General features: G+C 39.2%; 2 protein-coding genes across 3 annotated transcripts; one reads left to right on the top strand and one right to left on the bottom strand.

Moving 5' to 3' along the window:
* Positions 1-1,773: 1,773 nt before the first annotated feature.
* Positions 1,774-6,800, bottom strand: LOC310783848 (tetraspanin-13-like). Of its 2 annotated transcripts, XM_083644753.1 has the most exons (6): positions 6,666-6,800; positions 5,697-5,864; positions 4,425-4,505; positions 3,675-3,788; positions 3,465-3,581; positions 1,774-3,228 (listed from the first exon to the last, which is right to left on the bottom strand). In XM_083644753.1, the coding sequence occupies exons 1-6, from the start codon at positions 6,726-6,728 to the stop codon at positions 3,154-3,156; spliced, it is 618 nt and encodes a 205-aa protein (XP_083500879.1). In that variant the 5' UTR covers positions 6,729-6,800; the 3' UTR covers positions 1,774-3,153. The 2 variants fall into 2 exon arrangements, with proteins under 2 accessions (XP_083500879.1, XP_083500880.1); XM_083644754.1 differs by lacking the exon at positions 4,425-4,505 and having other exon boundaries at positions 5,712-5,864.
* Positions 6,801-9,726: 2,926 nt separating this feature from the next.
* On the top strand, positions 9,727-13,377 carry LOC310772295 (C-type lectin domain family 7 member A-like; the record flags this gene model as incomplete). The annotated part of the gene is made up of 6 exons (XM_083632060.1): positions 9,727-9,817; positions 11,514-11,603; positions 11,702-11,809; positions 11,972-12,166; positions 12,347-12,507; positions 13,351-13,377. Exons 1-6 carry the CDS (start codon positions 9,757-9,759, stop codon positions 13,375-13,377), a joined length of 642 nt encoding a protein of 213 aa, XP_083488186.1. The 5' UTR covers positions 9,727-9,756.
* Between the last annotated feature and the right edge of the window lie 14,082 nt (positions 13,378-27,459).

The following is a 27,459-nucleotide window of genomic DNA, read 5'->3' as shown; positions in this document are numbered from 1 at the left end:
TGCTATACAAATAAACTTGACTTGACGACTAAAAAAAATTCACCCATCCTGGTTGTGAGGGTGCGAGTACTGTAGATAATGAATTCATTTTCATTTTTGGGTGAACTTATCATTTAAAGCAGTGGTCACCAACCAGTAGATCTCAGGGTGATTACCAGTAGCCTACATCCCCAAATCATTTTTGGATGAGTGTAACTTTGTAGTGTCAGTGTCTTGCATTCAACCAGTCAGTCCCATGCATGTTTATTGCAAACAGACAATTTAAATATACAATACATTAAAATGTACTGTTTATTGCTCGTTGATTATTGCTTATTGAAATTATTAACAGCATTTCATTTATGGTCATGTCTACGCACACTTAAGTATGGAATACGGTTTATGTTTTGGTGTGTGTACAAACAAAGTCTAATCAGGTTTACTGTTACAGCGGGGGAGGGGGGTCATTGGACAGGTAGATCTTGTGCTATTGAAAAATGGAAAAGTAGATCTGAAGTGTAAAAACATTTGGCACCCCTGCTAGGGATAGTTCAGATTTTTGATGTGGGGTTGTATGAGGTACTTGCATACAGTCAGTGTGTACTACATGCAGTAGAATGTAGCTGGTGTGGTCCCAGTTTGGAGAAATGGAGACTGGCCGTGAGGGTCACGAGCAAAATCGGGCAAATGGGTGGGGGGGACATAAAATGCTTCTATAATGCGAACACCTGGCATAATCCAAGTCTCCACAAGCCCTGAGATGACAAGTTGACTTGAAAAGACATCATTTACACCCTGTTTTTAGCTGACATCATTTACACAGTTTTTAGCTCACAACTTTTTTACTTATTCGAGCAACATGGCTACAGTGCAGGTTTACGCTAAAAACGGTGTAAATTACATCTTTTGAAGTCAACTTGTCATCAGAGGGCTTTTGGAGACTTGCATTAATTTAATTACGCCAGGTGGGCAGTATGGAGGCATTTTATGTAATTTATTTATTACATTTTTGCTTGTGACCCTGTTCACACTCAGCAGCCAGCTCTACTTGCCTGACACAGCTGGTCTCCATTTCTCCAAACTGGGACCACGCTGTCACACGAAAAGTGTGCTGCACCACTTTCCACACAGGTTTCTGAATTTATACAAATCCACGGGCCGTGAGAATGTGCGTACTGGTACTGTACACATCTCTCACACCATGCACACTGTACGAAGTCCCACTAGTGTGATGTAGGTAGCTAAAAAGGATAATGTAAGTGTGAATTTGGGTGACATTTTATTTAGAGCTTTTTTGAGTTACACAGATTTCTACACCTAAATACACAGTTTTATACATTTGGGCCCAGGGTGTTTTGCATTAAAAATATGTATGTATATATATATATACAATGTGTCTTTTGTTTTAACTTCTCAGTTACAACAGGTGTGACCTTAAAGGAACACTCCGCCCATTTTCAACCAGCTTTGTATCATTAGAACATCAGTAGTATATCAGAAAACTGTAAACTGTTTTGAAGTCTGTCATTTAATTTGACAGTTATTGAGTGTTAAAGTGTGGACCAGTGACATCACTGGTCCACACTAACTCAAATTAATAACTCATTAACTCAAATCAACTCTCAATAACTGTCAAACTAGATGAATGACTTCAAAACCGCCATCTAGTTTGACAGTCATTGAGAGTTGATTTGAGTTAATGAGTTATTAATTTGAGTTAGTGTGGACCAGTGATGTCACTGGTCCACACTTTAACACTCAATAACTGTCAAATTAAATGACAGACTTCAAAACAGTTTACAGTTTTCTGATATACTACTGATGTTCTAATGATACAAAGCTGGTTGAAAATGGGCGGAGTGTTCCTTTAAGTGGAGTTTAACCTGCCTGAAATCCTTGTGACATCCAATACCCAAATCCACCGTCTGCAACAAAGAGGCTAATGTGTGATCACCCATGAACAGTCTGGGAATGGGCACAGTCTGAATTCAGATAGTGTGAATGAATACAAGTGTGGAAGCCATTTCTTCATTGGAATTAGTCGCCTACAGTAAGCCTTCTGAGAGGCCAGGAATATCCAGTTGTAGCTCGCCAGTGACTATTCACACACCGTGTCCCCTAGTCCTACTCTGCAGTTTCTTTGCATAAGGTGTGTATGTTTAACTTCACTCTGTGAGACAGATAACAATTTAAAGGGACAGTTCTCACATCCTACTTAGTAGTCCAGCCATTTTACCACAAAATGTGGGTCTACCTTTCTCCAATTGCAACAAAACGAAACTTAATGGATTGTGTGTTCTCAATATGTTCTAAAATGAGAGCGGGAATTAAGTAATCCTATGAGGGGAAGTTTTGAAAATCAGCTAATATGATCCTACCAAAACAGACAGTACAGGTGAATAGGGTAACATTTTTACTACAATGAAACTTCCCCAGTTGATTACATACATTAAGACCATTTTTTGTACTACAAGTTTTATAAAAGTGTATGTTTAATTGTGCAAATGAGGCACAAATATGTGCTAATTTGCATAGATTTCCAGAACAGAAATCTGAACATTGGATAAAGCCAAAATTCTTGTATAATTTTGTTGACATATTCGAGCCAATTTATCAGGGGGGTTTGTTCATATATCATTCATAGTGAATTACCGTATATAACATAATAAATAAAATACTGTTGACACTATTTATGGAGTGATAAAAGATATCCAAAATTCCCTCTGTCAAAACCTTTGGTTCTCACATGTTAACAAAATGAAACAAAATTCAGATTTCTGTTCTGGAAATGTATGCAAATTAGCACATATGCCTCATTTGCACAATTAAACATACAATTTCAGAAAGCTTGTAATAAAAAAACGTTCCCCTCAGAGGATTAAGACTTTCTCTCTCATTTATAACCTAATGAGGACACAAAATCCATTGAGTTTGGTTGTGTTGCAATGAGAGGTTGACCCACATTTTGTGGTAAAATGCCTGGACTATGTTCACAGTCAAGCCAAAAGCCTTCGTCAATACAAATAGCAAAAAATAAAAATAATAATGCATTATTTATTTGAAAATAATTCCGTTAACAATCTTACAAATGTGCAGGTAAGTGTGATTTACACAGGAAAATAAAATAAAAGATTCTTCAGCAGTGCAATCTTTGGTTTATTAAAATCTCCGTGGTTACAGAAAGGCTCCAGGATTTGAACTAGGATCCTTGAGATTTCTGTATCTATGGGCTAGCCAAACTCCCAGGATCTGAAACAAACAGACGAATAACATAAAATATATATCTAATAAAAGACCAAGGTAACTCCTCTTTGAAGTTTTTTTTAATCATAGAAGAATAGCAACTGAGCAAGTCTCAGTATACATGTCGTTTAGATGTTCAGAAAGTAGTAAAACTCTGAAATATCTCTGCCACCAGCACAGTTTCACACCAAATTCCACATTTGTAAAACATGTTAGCTTTGTTGCCATGCTATTTTACTGACCTCTGTAAAGCTGAAGAAGAGGCCGATGCCACCCACAAACTGTAGCACGCCCCCAGCATACTGCTGCATTTTGGTTGAACAAGTCTCACACTGTGGAGGCTGATGCTGAAAGCAGTTCTAGAGGATGAGGAAATACTATAAGTAGAGTGCTACTTATGGGGCAATATGCTGCTGGGGGGGGGGGGGGGGGGGGGGTAAAGATTGACTTACAGCAGCACAGGTTCCATTGTCGTTGACAGAAGAGAAGCCGCAACAGTCCAGCCTCTTCTCCACATCCTTCTGAGTCGACTCTGATTTGTTCCATCCGATCTCCAGCAGGTGGTTCTACGGATGAAGAACAAAGTGGCAAATCATTTTAAAACACCTAGTCCCTTTTCTTTTATCACTTGAAGTGGAACATTATTCATTTCAATAGGATGAGACAGCCAACCTAGTATGGTATATGGTATATGGTAAAACTTACACATCATCACTGTTAGGGTTGACACCAATCTGGGAACCCAGAGTCTATTTCTGCACGTAAATAGACTCTGGGACAGCCGTACCTTTTTGTGAGGCTTCCTGTACAGCGCGGATCTTCCGCCCGGGACTTCCACTTCAGCGAAGCGGTGCCTTCTAAAAACATACATTGCGTCGTCTTTACTTTGAATGCTAAATGTCAAAATTAGTACATATTCACGAGCGTTTGGGACCGGAACGGTTATATTCGCCGGTACAACAACAGAGCGGCACTGCGCAGAGGCGGAAGTCCCGGGCGGAAGATTTGCGCTGTACAGGAAGCCTCAAAAACAGGTACGGCTGTCCCAGAGTCTATTTACGTGCCGAAATAGACTCTGGGTTCCCAGATTAGGGTGGACACAAACAACACAAAAGCTTAAGTCATGTTACTGAAATCATATGTAATTATGATTATGTAGATCATTATGTAATTATGATTATGTAGAAGTCAAGAATACACACCTGTTGGTCTTTATTCAGAGTCAGACAAGCGCAGGCCACAGAGAATTGCACGACAAACACCAGGAACAAGATTATCATGTACTGGACCCAGATAAGGAAGTTGATTTGGGTTTAACCATCCTGAAAACATCCTGGAGCCCGACGCTGTCCCTGCTGCGCTACACGAGCCATCAGAATACAAGCTACATGTCGACTAGGGATGGGACAGTAACCGGTATTACTATATTTATTTGCGGTGAAAAACAAGTCCAAGTCACTATTGTACATACATATTTCCTTATGTTCTACAGTCTTGCATTAAAACAATGCAGAAAACAAGAAATGTCTTGCTTGCAATTTATATGATGGATTCGTTTTTAAGTAATTGAAGCATATTACAGTATTGTTTTTAAAGACCCCATGAAACTGCATCTTTACTTCCTTAAAGTTTATGTGATGCATTTCCTGTTGAAACAGGATGTTGTGGCGGGATGTGAGAGTGAGGGATCATTCAAAAGTGTAAACCAACATTGTTATAGAGAAAGAAAGAAAGAAAGAAAGAAAGAAAGAAAGAAAGAAATAATTTTATAAGGGGGAGAGGGACAGGATTGCTCATAAATCTGAGATGCTTTAAAAAGGAACAGTTGACCCAAAAATGAAAATTCTGTCATCTACTCAGTCACCCTCATGCCAGTTGAAACACAGGTAAAGTTTGTCCATAAGGATACCATTAAAGTCACCAATGACTTCCGTTGTACTGTATAGAAGTTAATGGTGACTGGTTTTCTCTCGACTTGTGCTGGCAACCTCCCTGTGTGTTATATGGACCAACTTCATCTGTATATCAAATGGCATAAGAATGAGTAGATGATGACAGAATATTCATTTTGGGTGAATTGTCCCTTAGGTGCTCCCTTTTCCAGCGAGTACAGTATACATAATCGCAGTTAAATTTCCTAATGTTGACAAGAACAATAAATGGTCCAAGTTACTGCAAGTTAGTTGAGGTGGCTGTAATTGCTTTGGATAAAAGAGGTCGGTGGTTCGATCCCCGGCTCCTCTGTGACCGCATGTTGAAGTGTCCTTGGGCAAGATACTGAACCCCAAATTGCTCCCAATGTGGTAGCCTGCCGCCATTGGTGTGTGAATGGGTGAATGTAGGCACATTGTAAAGCGTGTTGGACAAAAGTGCTATATAAATGCAGTCCATTTACCATTTATTAGGGTCAGTAGCTTTCCTCTTGATCCCGTTTGAGCAAACAATCAAAACTGACAAAAATGACAGAAGGATACGAAGAAGAGTAGGACCTGGTGGTGCCTGAGGGCGCCGCAGAGCCCCACGATGGCGACCAGGAACAGGAAGATGCCCACGCCGAGGACCCCGGCCACAACCCTGATGCTGGACACCAGGTCAAACCACTTCCCCCAGGCCGCCACTCCAATCAGCAGCAGACTCACCGTCTGAGGGCAACAACAAACCAGTCAGCCTGAGAGAGCAGTCTACTGAGGAAGGAAGCACTCTCAATGGGCCCTTTCATGCCAACAAAGTCTCTGTTCCAACGCAACCGTGGGTCATGACCAAGAGCGAGCCTGATGGTTTTCTTACCAACCTCAACACAAATGTTTACTTGTGGACCCCAGGAAGAGTACCGTAGTCACTACCTTGGTAGTGGGGCTAATGGGGATCCAAATAAATAAACAACACAATAGCACTATGGTGGTTGATTTCTGGTTGAATGTGTGCTAATCATTCCGAAATCAGCTGGCGTTTGGTTGGAATTAAAAACTGAAGAATCTGACCCTCCATGGGAATATGAAATGTGGCTTAGGCTACTTAGCGCAACAGCTTTATGGGAAACTACAGAATACATAAACAAATTGATCTTTGTTAGAAATGTAATATTCATGGGATGGATTTACAAACAAGACAAAGATGTAGAAACATAATAGGCTATATAAACATTCTAAAATGCCATGCTAGGTTACAAAATAGAGATTTTTCAGTGACAAAATTGATTTCAGAGCAGATAGGTATTGAAACTACAATTGTGTAAAATGAACTCTCTTCTGCGTAAGATAGCAACTAAACTGCTCAGAAAACAGGATAGCAGAGGGAAAGCGCCATTAATTATAACGCGAACCACTTAATAGCGCCGTTCAATAATAAAGGAGAAACACCTGTTGCCATTTTACAGCAGGTGTTAGACAAAATGCCCTCCGAGTTAACATTAACGCTACATGGAAACAGCAGCAGGTACTTACAACATAAAGTACATTGAGAGCGGAGAGGGAGTTCTTCGTGCAAACGAACCCGCCGCAAACCATTGTTGCTCGCTAAATTACTCAGTAACACACGCCAGGTATGTCAGCAGTATGTCAGTGGGAAATGTGTTGTTTGTTCCCACCAGTGTTAATGGGAGGGACTCTTTTGTCAGTGTCGCTGCTGCTGCTGCTGCGCAACAGGCAGAAGCCAACCCAGGAGGCGTGTCCTCGGGGGAGAATTGGCACTCCGATTGGTCAATTCCCTCAAAGTGTACCCTAATCATTTTCCTTCTCCATTCAAACGATTCCTTTTATTTTGAACTAAAATAAACATTCACTCGAGCAGCTAATCTGAAACAATAGGCATTATCCTACACAGAAAGCAAGGATGAAAGTACTTAACTAACATAGGCTACTGTAATTTTGTGTAGCCTACTTTTTGGAGTAGGCTAGCTTTTTTTCTTTTTTTAAGTCAGTAGTTTTACTTATTTTTTGCTGAAGTAGGCTAGTATTGTTAACCTACTTCACTATACATTTAAAATCACAAGCATTATAGAGAACAGGTTTTGTCTCCATATTGACTGCAGGCCTAATTCCCAATTTTTCCAAACAAAAGTTTTCACAGCACTTTTACTTGAGCAAAATATCACTACAGTAACAAAATGCTTCTAGGCTACCAGAGTAGCCTACATTCTAGCACTGAATGCCAAAAAGCAATATAGCCTACCTCTTAGGGTTTTTTGGTCCAAAAAACTGGGCCCAGGAGATTCCCTGCCTCCTCAACTGGTTGTGGTCACAGTTTTTCCAAACTTCGATACTGTCAGAATTACAGATTTTCAAAATTGTCTCCAGGATCAGAATAATATCAGATCTGGATCATTTTGATGCAGATACCAGAAAATTTAGACTGAATCCATATTTGCAGCTGTAAATAGACCTCTGTCTCGCCTGCACTGTAACTGATGTTACAGCATGTTGTTTGTGAGAAGAACAAAAAGTGTAAATGACAGTTCTTATGTGACTTTTATTTAACTTTTTGCACAAGTAGGCTATACAATGCATAGGACCTTACAGTAAGAGCTAAAACCAAAGTCTCATTGGAACGCAACAATTTGTTATATTATTTATATTTTTTGCCTTTTTTTCTTTTCTTTTGTTTGTGTGAGGATATATTTTGCTATCATATTGTTCGGAAAATAAAATATCCACGTGTATTATTATTTATTTATTTTTATTCATTACTTCAAGGAAAATAAATGCTCACAAGAGCATCTCTCCCTGACTGTCCAGCTGGCCCAGCAGCTGGTTTTGTTCATTAATGTAAACATTAAATAAAATGTTTAATGTATATTGTATACATTGACTCATTCCATTTTTAACAGTCACATCACAATGTTGGGAAAATTGGGATTGGATTATCAAATCTAAAACCCAGTCTGAATGATGAGAATCAATCTCATTCATCTGTTAACCATGTCCTATCACTGCAATGTGACAAACGGGGCCTAGGAAGTATCAGAAGCTGTATTATCATGTGTCAGCAGGGGGCAGAAGACAACAACTGACTGGTGTAAAAGTGAAGCCTGCAGTTTTTACTCTGGCCAATTTGCAAAGTCAAAAATGATTATGCTAGTGGTCACTTTTAAAGCTATTGTTATCCATTGTTTGCTCTCCAAACACTACTGTATTTAAGGGTTTAAGTTTTTGGATGACCATGGTCATCCAAAAACTTAAACAATGCAATAGCTACAGTAATGCATTACTGTAGCTACAGCATTGCAGCAGCTATTCTTCCTGGAATCCATAAGCCTATGTTATTAGGATGCTAGGAGTATCAACCCTAACATACATGTTTTTGATGGTGGGAGGAAACCCACATGAACATGGGGAGAACATGCAAACCCCACACACACAAAGGACCTTGGACAGACCAGGGTTCGAACCCGGGACCTTCTTGCTGTGAGGCAGCAGCACTAACCACTGAGCCACCATGCCATCCAAAGGGTGGAAATAGTCACAAGGTCTCTTAAGATAGGGATTAAGTGAAGGGTTTGGGTTTATTATGAATTTTCTTTTTAGGTCAAAAGTGACACAAATTCCAGCTTTGCAGATCATAAGGCAGGCAAGTTAACTCTATTGCTGTCAGGAGGAGTTGAGGGAGGGAAGACTTCTTAGTTGATTGTTGTTCTCTCTCACTCATTCTTTCACCCTTTACACTTACTATCTGTTTCCATGTTCCATTTCCCTTGACTTGTGTTGAATCAAACATGCATTTTCTCTCAGATTAGATACAAATACGACAGAACAGGTTAAATCTGTGTTGAGTCTTTCTAAAGTCACTGATGCTTACACAGCTACAAGAGAGTGACAAAAGCCAATACTTCATGTTATTCCCCTTTACCTTGTCACCAGGTGACCACTTTAAATAGTCGTAGCCTATACTGTTCCTATACAACACACAGGATGATACAGTAGACAGATTGTCCATCAAGTCATTTCAAGAGAATAATCAATCAATATACATGTGATGAGCTGGGGACCTGTGCAGAGTGGAAAAGGCTTCAAATAATGAATAACACAAACACCCTTCATAATACCAATTCAGGCTTTATTGGCATGAAAGAAAAACAATATTGCCAAAGATCATACTGTACTTTATGGCAGTGTATTTGCGTGTGCGTGTGTGTGTGTGTGTGTGTGTGTGTGTGTGTGTGTGTGTGTGTGTGTGTGTGTGTGTGTGTGTGTGTGTGTGTGTGTGTGTGTGTGTGCGTGCGTGCGTGCGTGCGTGTGTGTGTGTGTGTGTGTGTGTTGGATTGACACTCCATCATATAATAACTATATTAATAGTCACAACAGTTCAACAATAAATAATACATTTCAACAACCATCTGTTTGTGTTGCAATGCATTCAGAAAAGCAGAAGCACAAGTCACACAGGAAGAGAACTCACTCTTCAAGACGTCTCTGTCTCTTGCATGTGGGTTTAGCCACTAAAACCGAATCGTGAACCCAAATCAGATTTAGAGCAGCTGCTGTATAAGTTAATGTCCCTGTGTCAGCTGAGAGAAAGTGAATATTGTGAACGTGAAGAATGGATGAAGAACTAGATTACGCAATGGTGATGTTCAAGTCGAATGGTGCTTCTACTCAGAGTGAGTACTTGGTTGTTTTAGTTTACTTTATTTGACACTTGATACAAATACATGTAAGACACGCATCTTAAAAAACATCAAGGATAACACAATACAGTCACATTTGTTTCCACTGTGATCCTTGGTCTCAACAGACACTATCAAAAATACACACAGTGAACATCAAGTCTGCTAAACCAAATCTAGAGCTGCTCAGTGGCCCACAGCAGCTCACTGTGGTTGTACTGGCAGCTGACAGATACGTGTATGAAATGAATGTATACTGTACCATTCAACGGAGAAAGTAATTAATTATTACACTTACGCTGCTGTAATTGAACGGCATGACGGTGAACTTATACCTTTTTTTAAGTCAGTAATTTTACTTTTACTTAAAAGTAGTACATTTTCACTAAAGAATTGTGCTTTGCTACTTTTTAAACCACATTACAGAGTTTGTGGCTCTCCATAATAAGCAACAGAAACTGGACAATCGTAAATTGGCCAAGTGTGGATCCATTCACAGTGATGGTCAGTCAGCAAAGAGAATAGAAGAGTCATCTCACCAGAGGGAGCGCAACTAATATAATTCCATTTATGTTTAAGCTTAGCACTTTTGGACAGGTCACCTTCCTCTATTCAGCTGCAGTACTATGGAACAGTCTGCCCACCAACATAAAATGGCCACTGGACTAACCTGTTTTAAGATGTCCTTGCATAAGTCGTTCTCCACTTAGGTATCCAGACTAGCCTTTTTAATGTGTTTCTTGGTATTCTTCTTTGGTTTTATGCTATCGCCAAATTCTACTGTTTTTGCACATATGTTTTCTGCTGTTTTTGCACCTTTCCTTCTGCTTGTTGCACATCTTGATTGCCAATGGAGGACCACAATGGAAATACGTCTGCTGACTTTCTTGTCTTTTATCCTCGTCAGAATGGTTTTAATGGATGTACTGTTGCCAGTGTGGCACAGCTGTATTTTAACATCTTTCTAATAAATCAAACAAACAAATCTGGCCAAACTTTGTGCACTTGCATAAGTTGCAAATTTCCCTTTTTAAAATAATCTAGTTTGAATTCTGTGCTGTAATGCTTTGCATGAGAAAGATTACATATGTTTGCTTACATGAACCATATTGTGATATACTTTGGTATCAAGAATGATCCTTGTGATTATCGGGATATTGATTTCAACCGTATCGCCCAGCCCCAGTATACCCCATATGTTCTGCTCTCTCTCCCCCACCCCCCCCCCCTGCTGTTGGTGATTTGCCTAGAATTGTTATTGAATTGAATTGTTATTTGATGGTGTATTTTTCTTATTCCTGTGGATATCTGGCCAAATGTAGACGATGTAACATCACAGTCAAATATTTCCAGTGAGGTTACACTGGAGTTGGATAGCTTTTCAACTTTCAAGTTTTTCAACGATTCAAAATGCATCAAAAGTAATTGTCAGGTTTTGGTGTCAGTCCGTCAGAATCAGAGCGAGGGCTTCATTGTGGACTCGCCATTCTGCAATAATACAGGGAGAAAAGCAGTGTGGGGTTTACTCGGTGAAGTAATCGTTGAGTTTGAAAGTACTCGGTGAAGTAATGGTTGAGTCACCGGTATTGGTCAACAACTGTATCAACCAAACCCCTGCAGATATTATGAACATTTTGTTCTATGTGATTTATTTCTGGAATTTTATTTTCCTCCTTTCCTTTTTTTCCAGAGATACATGCAAATTATGTGGAAAGTACAATCTATGATGAGGTGAAGACTGAGCAACAGACATGTGCTGAAAGTCATCCTGTCATATCAGGTTATCTGAAGTTTCATAATGATAACTAAGACAAATTATGATTTCTATGTGCTAAAGGCTAATGTAATAGGAATTTAACTGGCTGCTAATGTTGGTAGAAAAAGGAAAGACAGCTCCACCTTCTACTGCTCTTCGGGTGGTGGCAGCAGGTTTGGGAATCCTTTGTGTCATCTTGGTGTCAGTCTTCATCGTACTCGGGATCTACTGTAAGTCTGCATGTCTGTCTATTATCTACCTACCTACCTACCTAACTATCTATCTATCTATCTATCTATCTATCTATCTATCTACCTATCTATCTATCTATGCTATGCAGTTTGACAATAATAAGTTAGTGCAAATTTGATGGTTTCTTCCCCTGACCACAGTGCATGCCGTCATCTCTGTGTACCACACAAATTATGATAATTTGAGAACACAAAACCTGCAGCTACGGGCAGAGAAGGCCAACTTGGAGAGACAGACAGATGAGCTGAGCAGAGAGAGAGACGCCCTCAACTGGACTGTTGGTGTCATTCTTGAATTTGACAACTTTCCAGTAAATGTCTTCTGCCCACAAAAAGGTGAAAACTTGAGCTCTCAAATTGTAAAGTTTGTCTTTGCAGTTACCTTTTATGTCATTTAGAGTGTATTTTTTATGATGTACATTGTTGTGTGTTTGTCATGATTAAGCTTTCCTGACTAAGTCTATACAGTATACATGACCCTGATAGTAGTATGACCGGTTGTTATTTTACACACAGTGTGTGAACCTTGCCTGGCGGGCTGGTTACTGTTTGGGTCCAGCTGTTACCTGTTCATGGGGAATCAGTGGTCTTCTTCTTGGAGGACCTGGGAAGAAAGTCGAAAGCACTGCAGAGAAATGAAGGCAGATTTGGTGATGGTTGGAAGTCAAGAGGAACAGGCAAGCCAAATAAGAACATTTCCATATTCAAATGAAGCTAAATGAAAAAAGTCTTCATGCTGTAGGTAGGAGATGCATGGTCTGTGATGTTTTTATGATGATTCAGTACTGATGAAATGTGAAATAAAAACAAGTTAGGGTTAATGCTTCTAATTTATAATTAGGCCTATCTAAAATTTAGCAACATGGACTGAAACCAGACACAAACCAAAACTAAACTGGAGAGCATCTTGGGATGGGATCATGTGACGCCTGCGACTTCAAACGAATGTGGGCCAGGGGCGTAAAGCGTGTGAGTGTGTGTGTGTGTGTGTGTGTGTGTGTGTGTGTGTGTGTGTGTGTGTGTGTGTGTGTCAGTGTGTGTGTGTGTGTGTGTGTGTGTGTGTGTGTGTGTGTGTGTGTGTGTGTGTGTGTGTGTGTGTGTGTGTGTGTGTGTGTGTGTGAGATGGGGGGGGGGGCTGGGTTTTGGGGGGGAGATCATGCCCATTTTCAAACTTGGCCTTCATTTTAATGTCAACTACACACGTAAAGTTTCGTGATTGCATCTTACATGGTTTTGATGTTGTCACGTTTGCTAAATCTGTCTACAGACAGACATAATATGTCTGGTATATAACCAGCTGGCAAAGTAGACTATTCAAAGCGATTGTAGTTCCCGCTACAATAGGTGTCACCAGCAAAAGACACACACACACACACACACACACACACACACACACGGTGCCCCCTGAGTCGGCTTGGTAACAGGCTGGGGTCCCCCTATCTGACATGATGCTATCCCCCTCCACCTACCCATATGTCACTTTTTTGAGATTGTTTTTCTATATTGCCTTTGTCTTCTAGTATTATTGTGACCGCTACGCTGCATAATTATAGCACTGCACTAAGTCAAATTCCTCGTTTGTAATCTGATTACTTACCGTGGCTATTAAAGTGAATATGAATCTGAATCAGGACCACATTTTGCCATGATGACACACACAGACTCGCCCGCGACTTAAAACGAATGTGGGCCAGGGGCGTAAATGAGGAGGCCAATGTGTGAGGGCCGGACCCCTTGCTTGTTCGGCTCACGCCCATTTTCCAACTCGGCCTTCATTTTGATGTCAACTACACACCTGAAACGTTTTGTGACTGCATCCTGCAACGTTTTTTATCCCTATCGCGTTGGCAAAATCTATCCAATCCACAGACATAAACACCTGGCAAAGTACTTCTGTGGTAGTTCTCGCTGCAATAGGTGTCATCAGGACCACATTTTTACCATGATGACACATACACGATGACACACACACACACACACACACACACACACACACACACACACACACACACAGACTCACAAGGTGAAAACAATACCAGCCAACACTGTCGCGGCTGGCAACAACGCTGTTGCAGCTGGTAGTTACCCCCAAGCACCACTGCTACAGAGGAAATGCTGCGATTAACCATTGTCAAGTACTTTAAATGTGTGTATCGGCCCGTTTACAACAAAAAGTATTTTAAATGTGTATCATTATAGGCCTGTTTACAACAAAAAGATGTTTTTCTTTATCACTAGCAGCTCTATTTTACATTTAGGAATTCATCAATAACCATACTGAACCCTATGATGATGGTGCCCATGGTTACTGGATTGGCTTGACTGACAAGGCTACAGCTGGACAGTGGCTATGGGCTGATGGAAGCATCCCCACTGTGAAGTAAGCGCCGCATCTGACACGCAGGCGCACGTGCACGCACACACATAGAATCAGCATCACTTTCAGACCCAGAATCATAGTAAAGGTGCTCCATGTATATCATTTTACTAAATTATTACCCCATTCACTTTTAGACCTAGTATTTTTAGTAGAATTACTGTAAACAAACAAGACCACTGCTGAGATGGCATCCTCTCCTGGCCTCTACACTGAATGTTAGACTGTAGGTACTACCAGGTGGTCATATTTCATGGGAAATCTGCTGGATTGCTTTACAGCACAAAACAGGAGGAGGGTGCTGTTGTTCTTCCAGTACAAACAAAGCTAAAGTTTTCATTTTTGATGGTGATGGTGAAACAAGTGAAAGGCAGATGGGAAAATCACTTTCGACATGTTTAGCAAAAGAAGGTTAAGAGGGAGAGCAAGAGAGAGTGGGAGTTTATAGAAAATGTTTTAATTAAAAAAAACACTAGTAGCAGGTTAGGATCAAATCCACCGGTGTGAGATAGAGGATACGAAAACGTCTCCACGCTCTCATTTGTTTGTTGTTTTAGCAAAGTATTACCGTTAATATGACAATGACAGTGTTAGATGCAGCACCTCAAATTGGCAAGACAGCAAATGTACAGGATTTTTTTTACACCTATTTTTGACACCTATTGACACCTTATACTGTTCTATTACAGACTAGACTACACATACACACATACAAAGTTAGGATTTGGGCATAGATGGTTTGCATGTCAGTTATGGTTACGGTATAATTTCTCCTCATCAGGAATTGGATGGCTCAAGATGTTTTGGACTGGCATCACTGTACTTTGACTCTGCCACTGAAAGATCCTCTGGCCAACTGGAGAAAAGCTAGCTGTGGCATGTCGAACCGCTGGATCTGTGAAACTAAAGCCTTGAGAAAGTCTGATTAGAAATGTAATTTATTTAAAGTTTGAGAGATGTGATGCCCACTCTGGCTAAATGCTGTCAGCTGTATCTTGGGCTCTCTACATGAGCAATCTCTTTAGTATCAGTTGAGAGGACATGATATGTTTGGATGAAGAAATGGATTTCATCTCATTTTTCATTTGATCAAATTGGACAATATTTGGGGATGAACTCCCTTCACCTTTGTCTGTTCATATATGTTGAGCTGGTTTGATTACACTTTTGTCACCTTTGTCTGTTCATATTCAGCTGGTTTGATTACACTTTTGGCAACAATCTTTAGCCGGATGCAAGAGCACATTAAATATTTTTATATAGTGTCTTTTTTAGTTTTCATTTATGGTAAGTATCCTTGTCTTAAGCTCAATTCTACAGATGTAGCAAAGTATACAGTTAGTCACACAAGCCCAAATCATCTCATTTGGTTGGGTAATGTTTGAATGTGATATGTTAAAGGAAACAAAAAGCAAATTATTAAACTATTTACAAAAGCATACATTATCTGTTCTTCTTTTATCTTCTTCCTCTTCTTCTTTTTACTGATTCTGATTCAGACGGACAAGCCCGTCTTTATTGTCACACGGTTACACATCAACACATGCACGGAGGGCCACAACACACACATGCTGACGGTGGCCAGTGAAATTTGTCCTCTGCATTTAACCCATCTTTTTGCATTTTTCAATTTTTGCATCCCATGCATTTTTCTTATCATTATTATTACTGTACTATTATAATTAGTACTCAAGTACACATACCTGAGTATATTTTTGGGGATTTGTACCTTTAAGTATTTTATGATGCTATACTTTTACTCTTACTTGAGTAATTTTTAATAATAGATACTTCTACTTGAGTACTTTTAAATGTACACTGAGTGGAACTTCCCTACAGCTGTGCCACAGTCTCTGACACGGGACAACTGTTGCCAAAAAACTCATTCTGAAGGAATGGAAGTCCCCCTCTTCACCTTCTTTTCAATTGTGGTTGACGGACATGATCTCTGTTATACGGATGGAGAGACTCAGGTTCGTGAGGACCAACTCTCTTTAAAAAAATGCAACTATCTGGGACCTGTTTCTAGCCTACCTCGATGAGATTAGGTTAGGTGCGACGGGTGACTCGCCTGACTGGTTTTCTCATGGACCCCTTGCGTGGGATCTGCACATCTCTTACAAGTACATAAGCACCTTATGCGGCTGGTACCACATTGTTTGTTTTGTTCGTGTGTTGTTCTAAGAAAAAATTTAAATAAAATATTGGGGAAAAAAAGTACACTGAGTGAATGAGTACATTTTGATTTTTGTTTTGCAGACCGCACTAGTATGAAAACAGCACAGTAGCATTGGGACTGCTCGCTAACAGGTCCAGAATCACTTCTGCATTTAGGGCGCCCAAACTGGTGGCTCGTGCCACAATCAAATTGTAATGATCCCCATAATCACATGAGTTCAGAAATATCAGTTTCATTTGACACTGTGATAGACTGCACCTTCCATTGACAAGTGGTGCTATTTTCATTATTTATTTTCATTATTTATTCATTATATTTATATATAAGGCGGTCACATGCTTCACTCTATGAAGTGAATTCATGACCCAGAATGATATGCACAGCTCTTCTTTGGAGCTTTTCAATGGACTTAGTATGCCACACAGGGTATACATACTCCAGGGTAGGTCGGATATAGGCTGTGAAAATGGAGCTCAGATCATCTGGGGGGACACTGGCATTTTTAAGGCGTCTGAGTAGGAATAGACGCTGGCTGGCTCTTTTACAAATGTAATCCACCTGTTCAGACCACTGCAGATTGGCCCGAATATGGACACCCAGGATCTTCAGGGATGAAACACTCTGAAGTTCAATGTTGTTAATTAACAGCCTTGGGGGGGGTGGGGAGAGACTTTGTTGAATGAAAATGCAACACCTTGCACTTTTTAGGGTGCAGTACCATGGAGCTCTCCGAGGACCACCTCTCCAGGTCAATTAGGTCATGCTGAATGGTGGATGCGGCAGACACTGGTCTCATCTCCAGCAGGTTAGCTTAGATCGAGTAAAAAAAAAAAGCCCGAGCTGAGCCCGTGCACGTTCTGTCTGGGCCCGGCTCGGCCCATCCCATTGGCTGCATTTATGGCTCCGAGCCCTGCCCAAACCCGAAATCTTCTTAGTAAATTGGCCGTTTATCTAAACTATATCCATGTTCTCTGTACAGCCTTATGAATAATACAGTGATTGATAAGGTTCTAAGGTTACATTGTTATAATACATAATAACATTCTGATTATCACACCAAATATTAGCCCAATTATGTAAAAGAAAAGGAAAGGGCATTATATCTGACCATAAGCCCGGCCCAGGTCTGAGGAATAGAGGGGCCGGTCTCGGGTTCGGGCAGAGAATCTAACCTAAATGCAAATGTACTTTTAAATAGACTACTTTTTTATTCTTGAGTAATTTCCTGGACTAGTACTTTAACTTGTACTTGAGTTAATTTTCAATAAAGTAACAATACTTCTACTTGAGTAGGATTTGTCAGTACTTTTTCCACCTCTGACTAGTAGTAGTAGTAGTAGTAGTAGTGGTGGTACTGTTGTGGTGGTTGAAATAGTACTATTAGTAGCCTATTAGTATAAGCTATTAGTAGCAGTATTAGTAGTACTAGCAGCAGCAACACTTGCAGTACCAGTAGTAGAAGCAGTACTACTAGTACTTTTTGTGCTGAGTAGCCTACATGTTATAATCTACTTACGGTAGATTTCTGGATTGGGAGATGTGGTGAGTACTGGATGAAGTTCTTAGCATATAACTGATATTGACTCAAACTTTTCTTGATAGATGTCCCCAATGATGCACTACACCAAAAATAGTTATTACAACTAAGGAGATTGGTCATCACTGTGAGATCCAAATGTAGTTAACCGACCAGCCGAACATGGCAGGTTAAATAGTTAAGGGCAGAGTTAGCTTCTGGGACATTTTGTATGTCATTTCTGACTAGCACAAAGCCAAGTTGGCCCTCTTGCATCACTGCCTGAGATTGTGCAGTCAAAATGTTCAACAGCATCATACAACTGTGATACAGAGTGACTTCACAGAAGAAGAGGAACCACTTGTTCTCCATAAGATTATGCTTTTGTTCAGTCTCACCTGTGGAACATACATATGTACCAGTCTAAAAAAAACATTCTGCTCATTTGCAGCATTACTAGATAGTGTGATTGATACATTTTAAGGATGGAGGAAGAACTCCATTATTCTACAATAGTTTTAAAAAACAGTGGTCCGGCTCCAAAAAGTAAGTTTTTCTTCTTTACTTTTAATTAAGCGGTTGTGGTGTCACTGGAATTCAAAATGTCTGCTCAAGGTTGATTCTGTTGATCGCTTTTTAAATCTTTTGATCAGGTCATCTTTCCAAGTAATCTGTTTGGAATGGAAACATTCCAACACAATTCACACAATATAATGAAACATTACTTTTTTTTTTACTACTTTTACATTCCACAATGTGCACCTATTAATGCCAAAACCAAATGCCAAAAGAATTATAACATTTGTATTTTCTTTAAATCAAAATCCCATGATTGCATCTACTTCCTGGGAAATCGTGTATATTCATCACAGATTTTGTGACAAACCCTCCGCTCCTCACATAATAAAACAAGTGAAATAAAATGAACTCTGATCTACGATTGGTTTACAGTTTTGAATGACCCCTCTCTGTGTTATGTCCTGCCCACACATCTCGTTTCAACGCAAAATGCATTATTATCGAGCAAGTTGGCCTATAATTCTTTTTGTTTCATTGTGACTTAAATACATTTAATAATTAATATCAGTTATCATATTTTATTTGCCTTTCACCATTCTGTGTTACCCAGAGATAAACAATGAAGAGACAGTCTATGCTGACATAAAAGCAAAAGAACATGCTGCTGATAAAAGCGCTACTGTACCAAGTAAGTCACTCTGCAGTTTGGTTAATGTACAACATTATAACTTATAATGTAATAATAATAGTGTATTAAATGAATGAATAATAATAATGAATAATAATAATAATAATAATAATAATAATAATAACAAATTAGAAGTTTGTGTGTGTGTGTGTGTGTGTGTGTGTGTGTGTGTGTATACTGTATGTGTGCATGTGTGTGTGTGCGTGTGTGTGTGTGTGTGTGTGTGTGTGTGTGTGTGTGTGTGTGTGTGTGTGTGTGTGTGTGTGTGTGTGTGTGCGTGTGCGTGCGTGCGTGCGTGCGTGCGTGTGTGTGAGTGAGTGAGTGACTAGAATTTTGTTTTGGCCACAGCCATGCCGTTGTACGTACGATCGGGCTGAAACCTTCAGGAAGTGTAAAGAGCACTCTGCGGGTGACCAGACGGGGCCAGATTTTTTAATTAGGGCAGATGAATTGCCCTAATTACGGTACCTAATGAGTGCCCTAAGGCTGAGGCTATATAAGTTCCATGATGATATCATCAGTGATGATGTCATCAGTGATGTCATCAGTCAAGTGATTAGCGAGCACGAGAGTGCAGAGCAAGGGCTCTGTTAGCTTTTGTAAGGGATACAGGGGTGTTTAGGTGTGAGGTAGTTTAGGTGTGTGTGGTTGTGAAGAAGAGGAGGAAGAAGAAGAGACCTAAGAGGACCAGAGGGGCAGGATGTGGGGAAGCAGTGGGTGGATAAATCCAGAAGGAGGAGGTGAGGTGATGTGGGGGATGCCGGCTGGCATAAAACACCAAAGACGAAGAAGAAGAGAGCAAGCTCTCAGCAGGGAAACAGTGGATAGATGGATCTAGAAGAGGGTGGTAATGCAACATTGAGGATGCCAACTGCCATAAAACACCAAAAAGAAGAAGAAGCGAGTCTGAAAAGGACAATGTGTCACGACTGAGCTCCATGGGCGACCAGAGATCTGAGGCTGAATAATTGACAGACGGCTGAGTCGACACAGGGAGTGGCAGAGAGGGCATGGGGAGAACGGCGAAGAAGAAGAAGGGGGATGAGGAAAACAACGTGCACCAGAAGATGGATGTGGTTTCCCCACGAAGTGGAGATCGAGACAAAGATACTGGGTTGGTGATCTCGGAAGTGATAGTGGACGACAAGGGAGAAGGAGAGGAAGCCGTGGTTATTTTTGAGGACGGTTCGTTTGTAACTCAGAAGGTGCTACGAGGAGTGAGAAGTAAGGAGAAGAGCCGTCCATTGACAGGGGAAGAGGAAGAAGATCTGGATGGGAGGAGGGAGGACATGATGGAAGTATGTTACTTAGCAGAGAGAATTAGGAGATCACTGGTGGAGGAGGGAGGACATGATGGAAGTATGTTACTTAGCAGAGATAATTAGATCTGGATCATGGGTGGAGGGAGGACATGATGGAAGTGTGTTACTTACCAGAGATAATTATTGGATCACTGGTGGAGGGAGGACATGATGGAAGTATGTTACTTAGCAGAGAGAATTAGTGGATCACTGGTGGAGGAGAGAGGACATGATGGAAGTATGTTACTTAGCAGAGAGAATTAGATCTGGATGGGAGGAGGGAGGACATGATCTAAATATGTGTGAGGTATATGGTGGGAGGCCAAGGAGGAATGAGAAGTAAGAAGAAGAGTTGGCGGTTGACAAGGGAAGAGGATGAATATTTGGATCGGAGGAGGGAGGATTCAAGAGGAAGTACAGGAAATGTTCACTCGATTAGGATCACTAGAGGTGGTAATGGTTGTGATTGAGTGTGTGTCCGAGAGCATAGGCGATTCTAGGCTTTCCAACCAGGGGGGTTGCACCTTCACGGTCTGAAGTTTACCCCAACTGGGGTTTTCCAGGGAAGCCTGTGCCCCCCTGGACAAAGAAATTGTGTACATTTTAAAGTAAAATGCATTAATCTGGTGCACTCTGAGAGCAAAATGAAGAGGCTAGTAGATCTATGAAGAACTACACATCACATTAATATCCTCTTCACTATGGTGTGGCTTTACAATGATGAAATAAATATGAGTGAGTTCTCTCAACTCACTCATATGTATGTGATGATATGTACTGTATATATATCAAGTACAGATGTATTTTATTCAGAAACACAATGAATCGAGAAATTGCATTGAATAATGAAATATAGATATCTACGACACATTATATAGCCTATATATATGTGCATATGTGCATCCGGTGTACCAACGTAAAAATCGCCAGTGGCCCAGAGTCAGAGGGAGAAATTCTTGAAGATTGATGAGTTTCAAGGGTGTTGTGCTGTGAGATGTTTCCCACTCCGGTCAGGAGCCAGAAAGAAAGGAGTGATATTAAGTGACGTGCCATAGATGCCCAAACATTTCTGGGGGCGGTGTGTGAGAATGATGAGGTTTCGGGAAGGGGTGAAAGAGTGTAAATCTGTGTGTTTAACTCTTGAAGGAGAATTGCCACCAAGAGTGATGCTTGATTATGTGTGTTATATAGTGAGGTCCTTTGAGAGAGCTCCTCTCAGGTATTTCTGCTGTCAGCAGTTTGGGCATGTGGCTGCTGTGTGTACTAAAAGCAAGATAGGACATGGAAGACGTTGGGTAGAGTTAGAAATGTGCAATGTAAAGAAGGAGGAAGCCAAGTGCCTACTGCCTACACTGTGAGGGGAATCATGATGCGGGGTCTACTCAGTGTCCACGAAGAAAGAAGGAGAGGGAAGTGAACAAGATCAGAGAAGAACGGGGGTTATCATATCCTGAGGCTGTTACACACACACACACACGGATCAGTTGAGATGATCATGAGTCCTCATGATTTTAATTAGATTTATCGTCACTAGCAGGTGGTGAAGCAGCTGTACACATTCGGCACTTTCATCTGTTGGCTACATGTTTGGGGATCATTTGTGTCCTTCTGGTGGCAGCCATCATTCCCACCACCATCTACTGTAAGTTCACTTCAACACTATCTATCTCTATTCTCTCTCTATCTATTCTTGACAATAAAGTACTGAAATGTTTGCCTCTCTGACCAGAGCAAATGCATCTGCTTACTCAATGATTGATTTTGATGTGCTGTTTCTCCCTCTCACCATAGTCAATATGGTAATTTCTGAACAGAAAGCAAACCTTAATAACCTCACAACACAGAACCTGCAGCTGAGGACGGAGAGGACCAGCTTAGAAAGACAGACAGAAGAGCTGAGCAGAGAGAGAGATAGCCTCAACTGGACGCTGGGGGTCATATTTGAGTTTAAAGTCTTTCCAGTGAATGAATACTGCTCACAGACAGGTGAATACTTGGATGCCTGATGTGTGTGGTTTTCAGATGGATAATCTGTGGTTTATCAGCAGCAAAATTAGAAACTGAATGAAATTAAACTCAACCCCTCAAAGTGGGTCCTGGAATTCAAATAGGGTCACCTGAAATTTCTTTAAAAAAAAATACACCACGCACAATTTAAAACTACTGAAGATGATTAGAGTCACTTGCCTTTCTTTTTTTTTTAGTTCTGAGTTTAAAGGATTTCAGTTTTGCTCTCTTGGGTGAGACCTATGGGGATGAGTGGGAATTGCAGGTGAGATCCAAACAAGCCATAGCCTCAATCACCATTGATCAGATAGTGACTTTTTTTTAGATGAAAATGTTTGAAATTACAATTTTAAATCAGGATTCTGAGAATAAAGTCAGAATTCTGAAAATAAAGTTGGAATTCTGAGTTTAATGTCAGAATTCTGAAAAAAATAAGTCAGAATTCTGACTTATTAATTATGCATCTTCAGTTTTTCTTCAAACTCAAACAACAAGACTTTTCTTAATCTATTTTTTATGCATCTTCAGTTTTTCCTGTCAAGTAAACAGTTTTGCCAGAAACTCAATTGAATGGTTTCTCTCCTGTATAACTTCTCATGTGTCTCTTCAGAGACTTGTTCAACTGAACTACTTTCCACACATTGAACTTCAACAAACAAAGACGTTTCTTAGTCTATTTTTTGAAAAAAAAAAAAAAAAAAAAAATTTTTTTTTTTTTTTTTTTTTTTGCGATATGAGATTTCATCTCAACGATACATATCGTGACGTTTTACTATCGCGAAATTTCGTGGGACGATATATTGTGACACCCCTATATTTTACTATTTGATATATTATCCAGTCTTCTGTTTCTGATCAGATTTTACTATTTGATATATTATCCAGTCTTCTGTTTCTGATCATATTTTACTATTTTATATATTATCCAGTCTTCTGTTTCTGATCATATTTTACTATTTTATATATTATCCACAGTCTTCTGTTTCTGATCATATTTTACTATTTTATATATTATCCACAGCCTTCTGTTTCTGATCATATTTTACTATTTGATATATTATCCAGTCTTCTGTTTCTGATCATATTTTACTATTTTATATATTATCATCCACAGCCTTCTGTTTCTGATCATATTTTACTATTTTATATATTATCCACAGCCTTCTGTTTCTGATCATATTTTACTATTTTATATATTATCCACAGCCTTCTGTTTCTGATCATATTTTACTATTTTATATATTATCCACAGTCTTCTGTTTCTGATCATATTTTACTATTTTATATTATCCACAGTCTTCTGTTTCTGATCATATTTTACTATTTTATATATTATCCACAGTCTTCTGTTTCTGATCATATTTTACTATTTGATATATTATCCACAGTCTTCTGTTTCTGATCAGGTTTTACTATTTTATATACTAGGGATCTTGCGCGCTCGATTCCTAGGCTCGCCCACTACGCAGGCTCGTTGGGCCCGCAGCTCGGCTGCTGTGTGGCCAATGAGACCAGCATCATCGATGATGTCAGATTCATGACATCACTGATGATGTCACAGTGGGATTTATGACATCACTGATGATGTAACAGTGGGATTTAATCAGTGGGATTTGAGGGATTTATGACATCACTGATGTCACAGTGGGATTTATGACATCACTGATGATGTTACAGTGGGGTTTATGACATCACTGATGATGTCACAGTGGGATTTTGACATCACAGTGGGACAAACAGTGGGACAGAGAAACAGAGCCCCAGCTCCCATTTATATACTGACTGATGATTATCCACAGTCTTCTGTTTCTGATCAGATTTTACTATTTTATATATTATTATCCACAGTCTTCTGTTTCTGATCATATTTTACTATTTTATATATTATTATCCACAGTCTTCTGTTTCTGATCATATTTTACTATTTTATATATTATTATCTACAGTCTTCTGTTTCTGATCATATTTTACTATTTTATATATTATTATCTACAGTCTTCTGTTTCTGATCATATTTTACTATTTTATATATTATTATCCACAGTCTTCTGTTTCTGATCATATTTTACTATTTTATATATTATTATCTACAGTCTTCTGTTTCTGATCATATTTTACTATTTTATATATTATTATCTACAGTCTTCTGTTTCTGATCATATTTTACTATTTTATATATTATTATCCACAGTCTTCTGTTTCTGATCATATTTTACTATTTTATATATTATTATCTACAGTCTTCTGTTTCTGATCATATTTTACTATTTTATATATTATCCACAGTCTTCTGTTTCTGATCATATTTTACTATTTTATATATTATCCACAGTCTTCTGTTTCTGATCAGATTTGACTATTTTATATATTATCTACAGTCTTCTGTTTCTGATCATATTTTACTATTTTATATATTATTATCTACAGTCTTCTGTTTCTGATCATATTTTACTATTTTATATATTATCCACAGCCTTCTGTTTCTGATCAGATTTTACTATTTTATATATTATCCACAGTCTTCTGTTTCTGATCATATTTTACTATTTTATATATTATCCACAGCCTTCTGTTTCTGATCAGATTTTACTATTTTATATATTATCTACAGTCTTCTGTTTCTGATCAGATTTTACTATTTTATATATTATCTAGTCTTCTGTTTCTGATCAGATTTTACTATTTTATAGTCCATAGTAGATTTATTGTGTAACCTCTGCTGCCATTTCTTGGCCAGGTCTCCCATGGATGGATGGATGGATGATGGTGTATGTAGAGGGATAGGCTATATATACAGTTACATAATACTGCTGTCCTTTTTGCTGTACGACTACCTGTTCAGTGTTCACTGTCAGTTAATTTTTAAAACTAAGTTTACTATGTGTCTCTATGCTTTCACCTTGATAAATCTAATTCTTGAACATGGAAATTAAAATAACTCTGATTCGAATCTGATCTTGTTCCATTTCTCTGCTCATTTTATGTCACAGCAGAGTGTAACTCTTGTAGGGTTGGCTGGATTATGTTCCAGCAAAGCTGCTACTTCTTTTTCCAAAGTAATGATGGTAGAGATTGGAAGACGTGGGAAAACAGCCAAAAGTTCTGCCAAGAGATGACAGCAGATTTGGTTGTTGTTGGAAGCCTGCAGGAACAAGTGAGTCCTTCAAATCTTGAAACCACCATAACTCCAAGATTTGATCAAGTCATAGAAATTTAACTTTTTGCGAGGTATGACATTTTCATGTTTGCTCGCTACCTACAACTGTAGAAGTGCACATGTCCTTCTTGACCATGCCATGCTATTTTATGATTTCCAGGAATTCATCAGTAATCGCACTGAGTACTACTTTGATAAATGGCATGGCTACTGGATCGGCTTGAGAGAAACTGACAACAACTGGCTCTGGGTTGATGGAACTCATCAAACTCTTGGGTAAGAAAGGCTGCAAAATAATAAGCAATCAATGGCTCAATAACAAAATAATTTTACTACTCACAACAGTTTGATCCTGAGGGCCTGGCAATTTTGAGCTCATGTTTTTTTAGGACCTTAAATTAGAATAGTCATACGATTCTGCAACAGTAACTACCGCCACTTCCTCCGTCTTCATTTTCATGGTTGTTGTTGTTGGAAACTTTCAGCTGCTACTGAAAAGTAGGGATGGATTCCATTTGTTTTGTAGTCGATTCAAACTCAGACTCCTTGTAATGGAATTGATTATATATAGATTCTGATTCAGAATGAAAATCAACACACAATTTGTACTTTTGTCGCACACACGACAAATGCACACACACACACACTGGGGTCAGATGACTTTGCCCAGACCAAAAACCAATTATATGAAAAGAAACTGTCATAATATACAGGTCCATAGCATCTTGGAATTGTCTACCAAGTGGTGTTTGTTCCATAAAAGGGAGGGCTTGTTTTAAACGTAACCTCAGAACCCATTTACACTCATACACGCTATCACACAGATCTTAATTTTATCACCTTGAATTTGCCATCATTTGCTTTCTATAATCTATACAGTCATTTGTTTTCTATAGTACAGAGTTGTAGCCCATTAGGGCTATTGGTCAACTAGTGGACCAGCTGACCATGCTATCCTGTCTGTCCTGATTAGTATAACTTTTTATTCTGTATTCTGTGATTTTCTTTTGTGCTATAGAATTTTTTGGTCATTTTACTATTGTCTTTTACTCTTGCTTGCACTTTACTATTGTTTGTATGTATTGTGTAATTGTTTGGACCCCAGGAAGACTAGCGGTTGTCTCTTGGCGGCAGCTAATGGGGATCCTTTTAAATAAAAAAAATAAACACTGCCATTGTGAAGTGGATCTGACCAAGTCTAACCAAACACAAATTACTTTTATATAATTTTTTAATTATTCTCTTATTTGCCTGTTTTATTCTTCTGTGACGTTTGTATTTTTTTTTTTTTATCATAATGGATTTGATTTATTTCATGGTCTGTTTTGTTTTATAGCACTTTCTATCTTATTTGACAAGGGCAGTGTCTGTTATACTAAAACTGGTTGTTTTCTGTTTCAAGGTACTGGCTGACGGAGCCTCTGGGTCAGTCTGAGGATCATTGTACGCTAACTCTCCCACAGAAGGCTCCTGTGGCCAGCTGGTATAAGACAGGTTGTGACATGAGAAACAAATGGATATGTGAGGCCAAACTCCTGTTCAAGTCTGATTAGCTAGCACCATGTTTGTTCTCTGGATTTATTTTTGCCCTATGCTTGAAATATACAGTGTTGGGCAAGTTACTTTCAAAATGTAATATACTACATATTACTAGTTACATTCATTTGAAAGTAATGTTACTTTACAATATTACTTTCTGTGTAGAGTAACTCGTTACTTATTACACTACTTTTGCATTACTTTTACCAAAACAACAGCAGCAGCAGAATGACATCGCCGCCCCGGGACCATCCCAAAAAAGAAATTAAACCGCCTTGAAGTCAGTGTAAACAATCCAAAATTGTAAATGTTATGCTTTTCCTTTGTTATTGTCATCTATAGTGGT

Source organism: Poromitra crassiceps, assembly GCF_964638095.1.
Source record: "Poromitra crassiceps genome assembly, chromosome: 1".
Lineage (NCBI taxonomy): Eukaryota > Metazoa > Chordata > Actinopteri > Beryciformes > Melamphaidae > Poromitra > Poromitra crassiceps.
The sequence above is the reverse complement of the archived record's forward strand: the minus strand, read 5'-3'. Positions and strand labels throughout refer to the sequence as shown.

Coding starts and splice junctions, on each gene's coding strand:
- LOC310783848 (XM_083644753.1), bottom strand. CDS start 6,728: ATGGTTTGCGGCGGGTTCGTTTGCACGAAGAACTCCCTCTCCGCTCTC. Junction 3,789..4,424: donor CTCTGAATAAAGACCAACAG/GTGTGTATTCTT, acceptor CTTCATCCGTAG/AACCACCTGCTGGAGATCGG. Junction 3,582..3,674: donor ACAATGGAACCTGTGCTGCT/GTAAGTCAATCT, acceptor CTCATCCTCTAG/AACTGCTTTCAGCATCAGCC.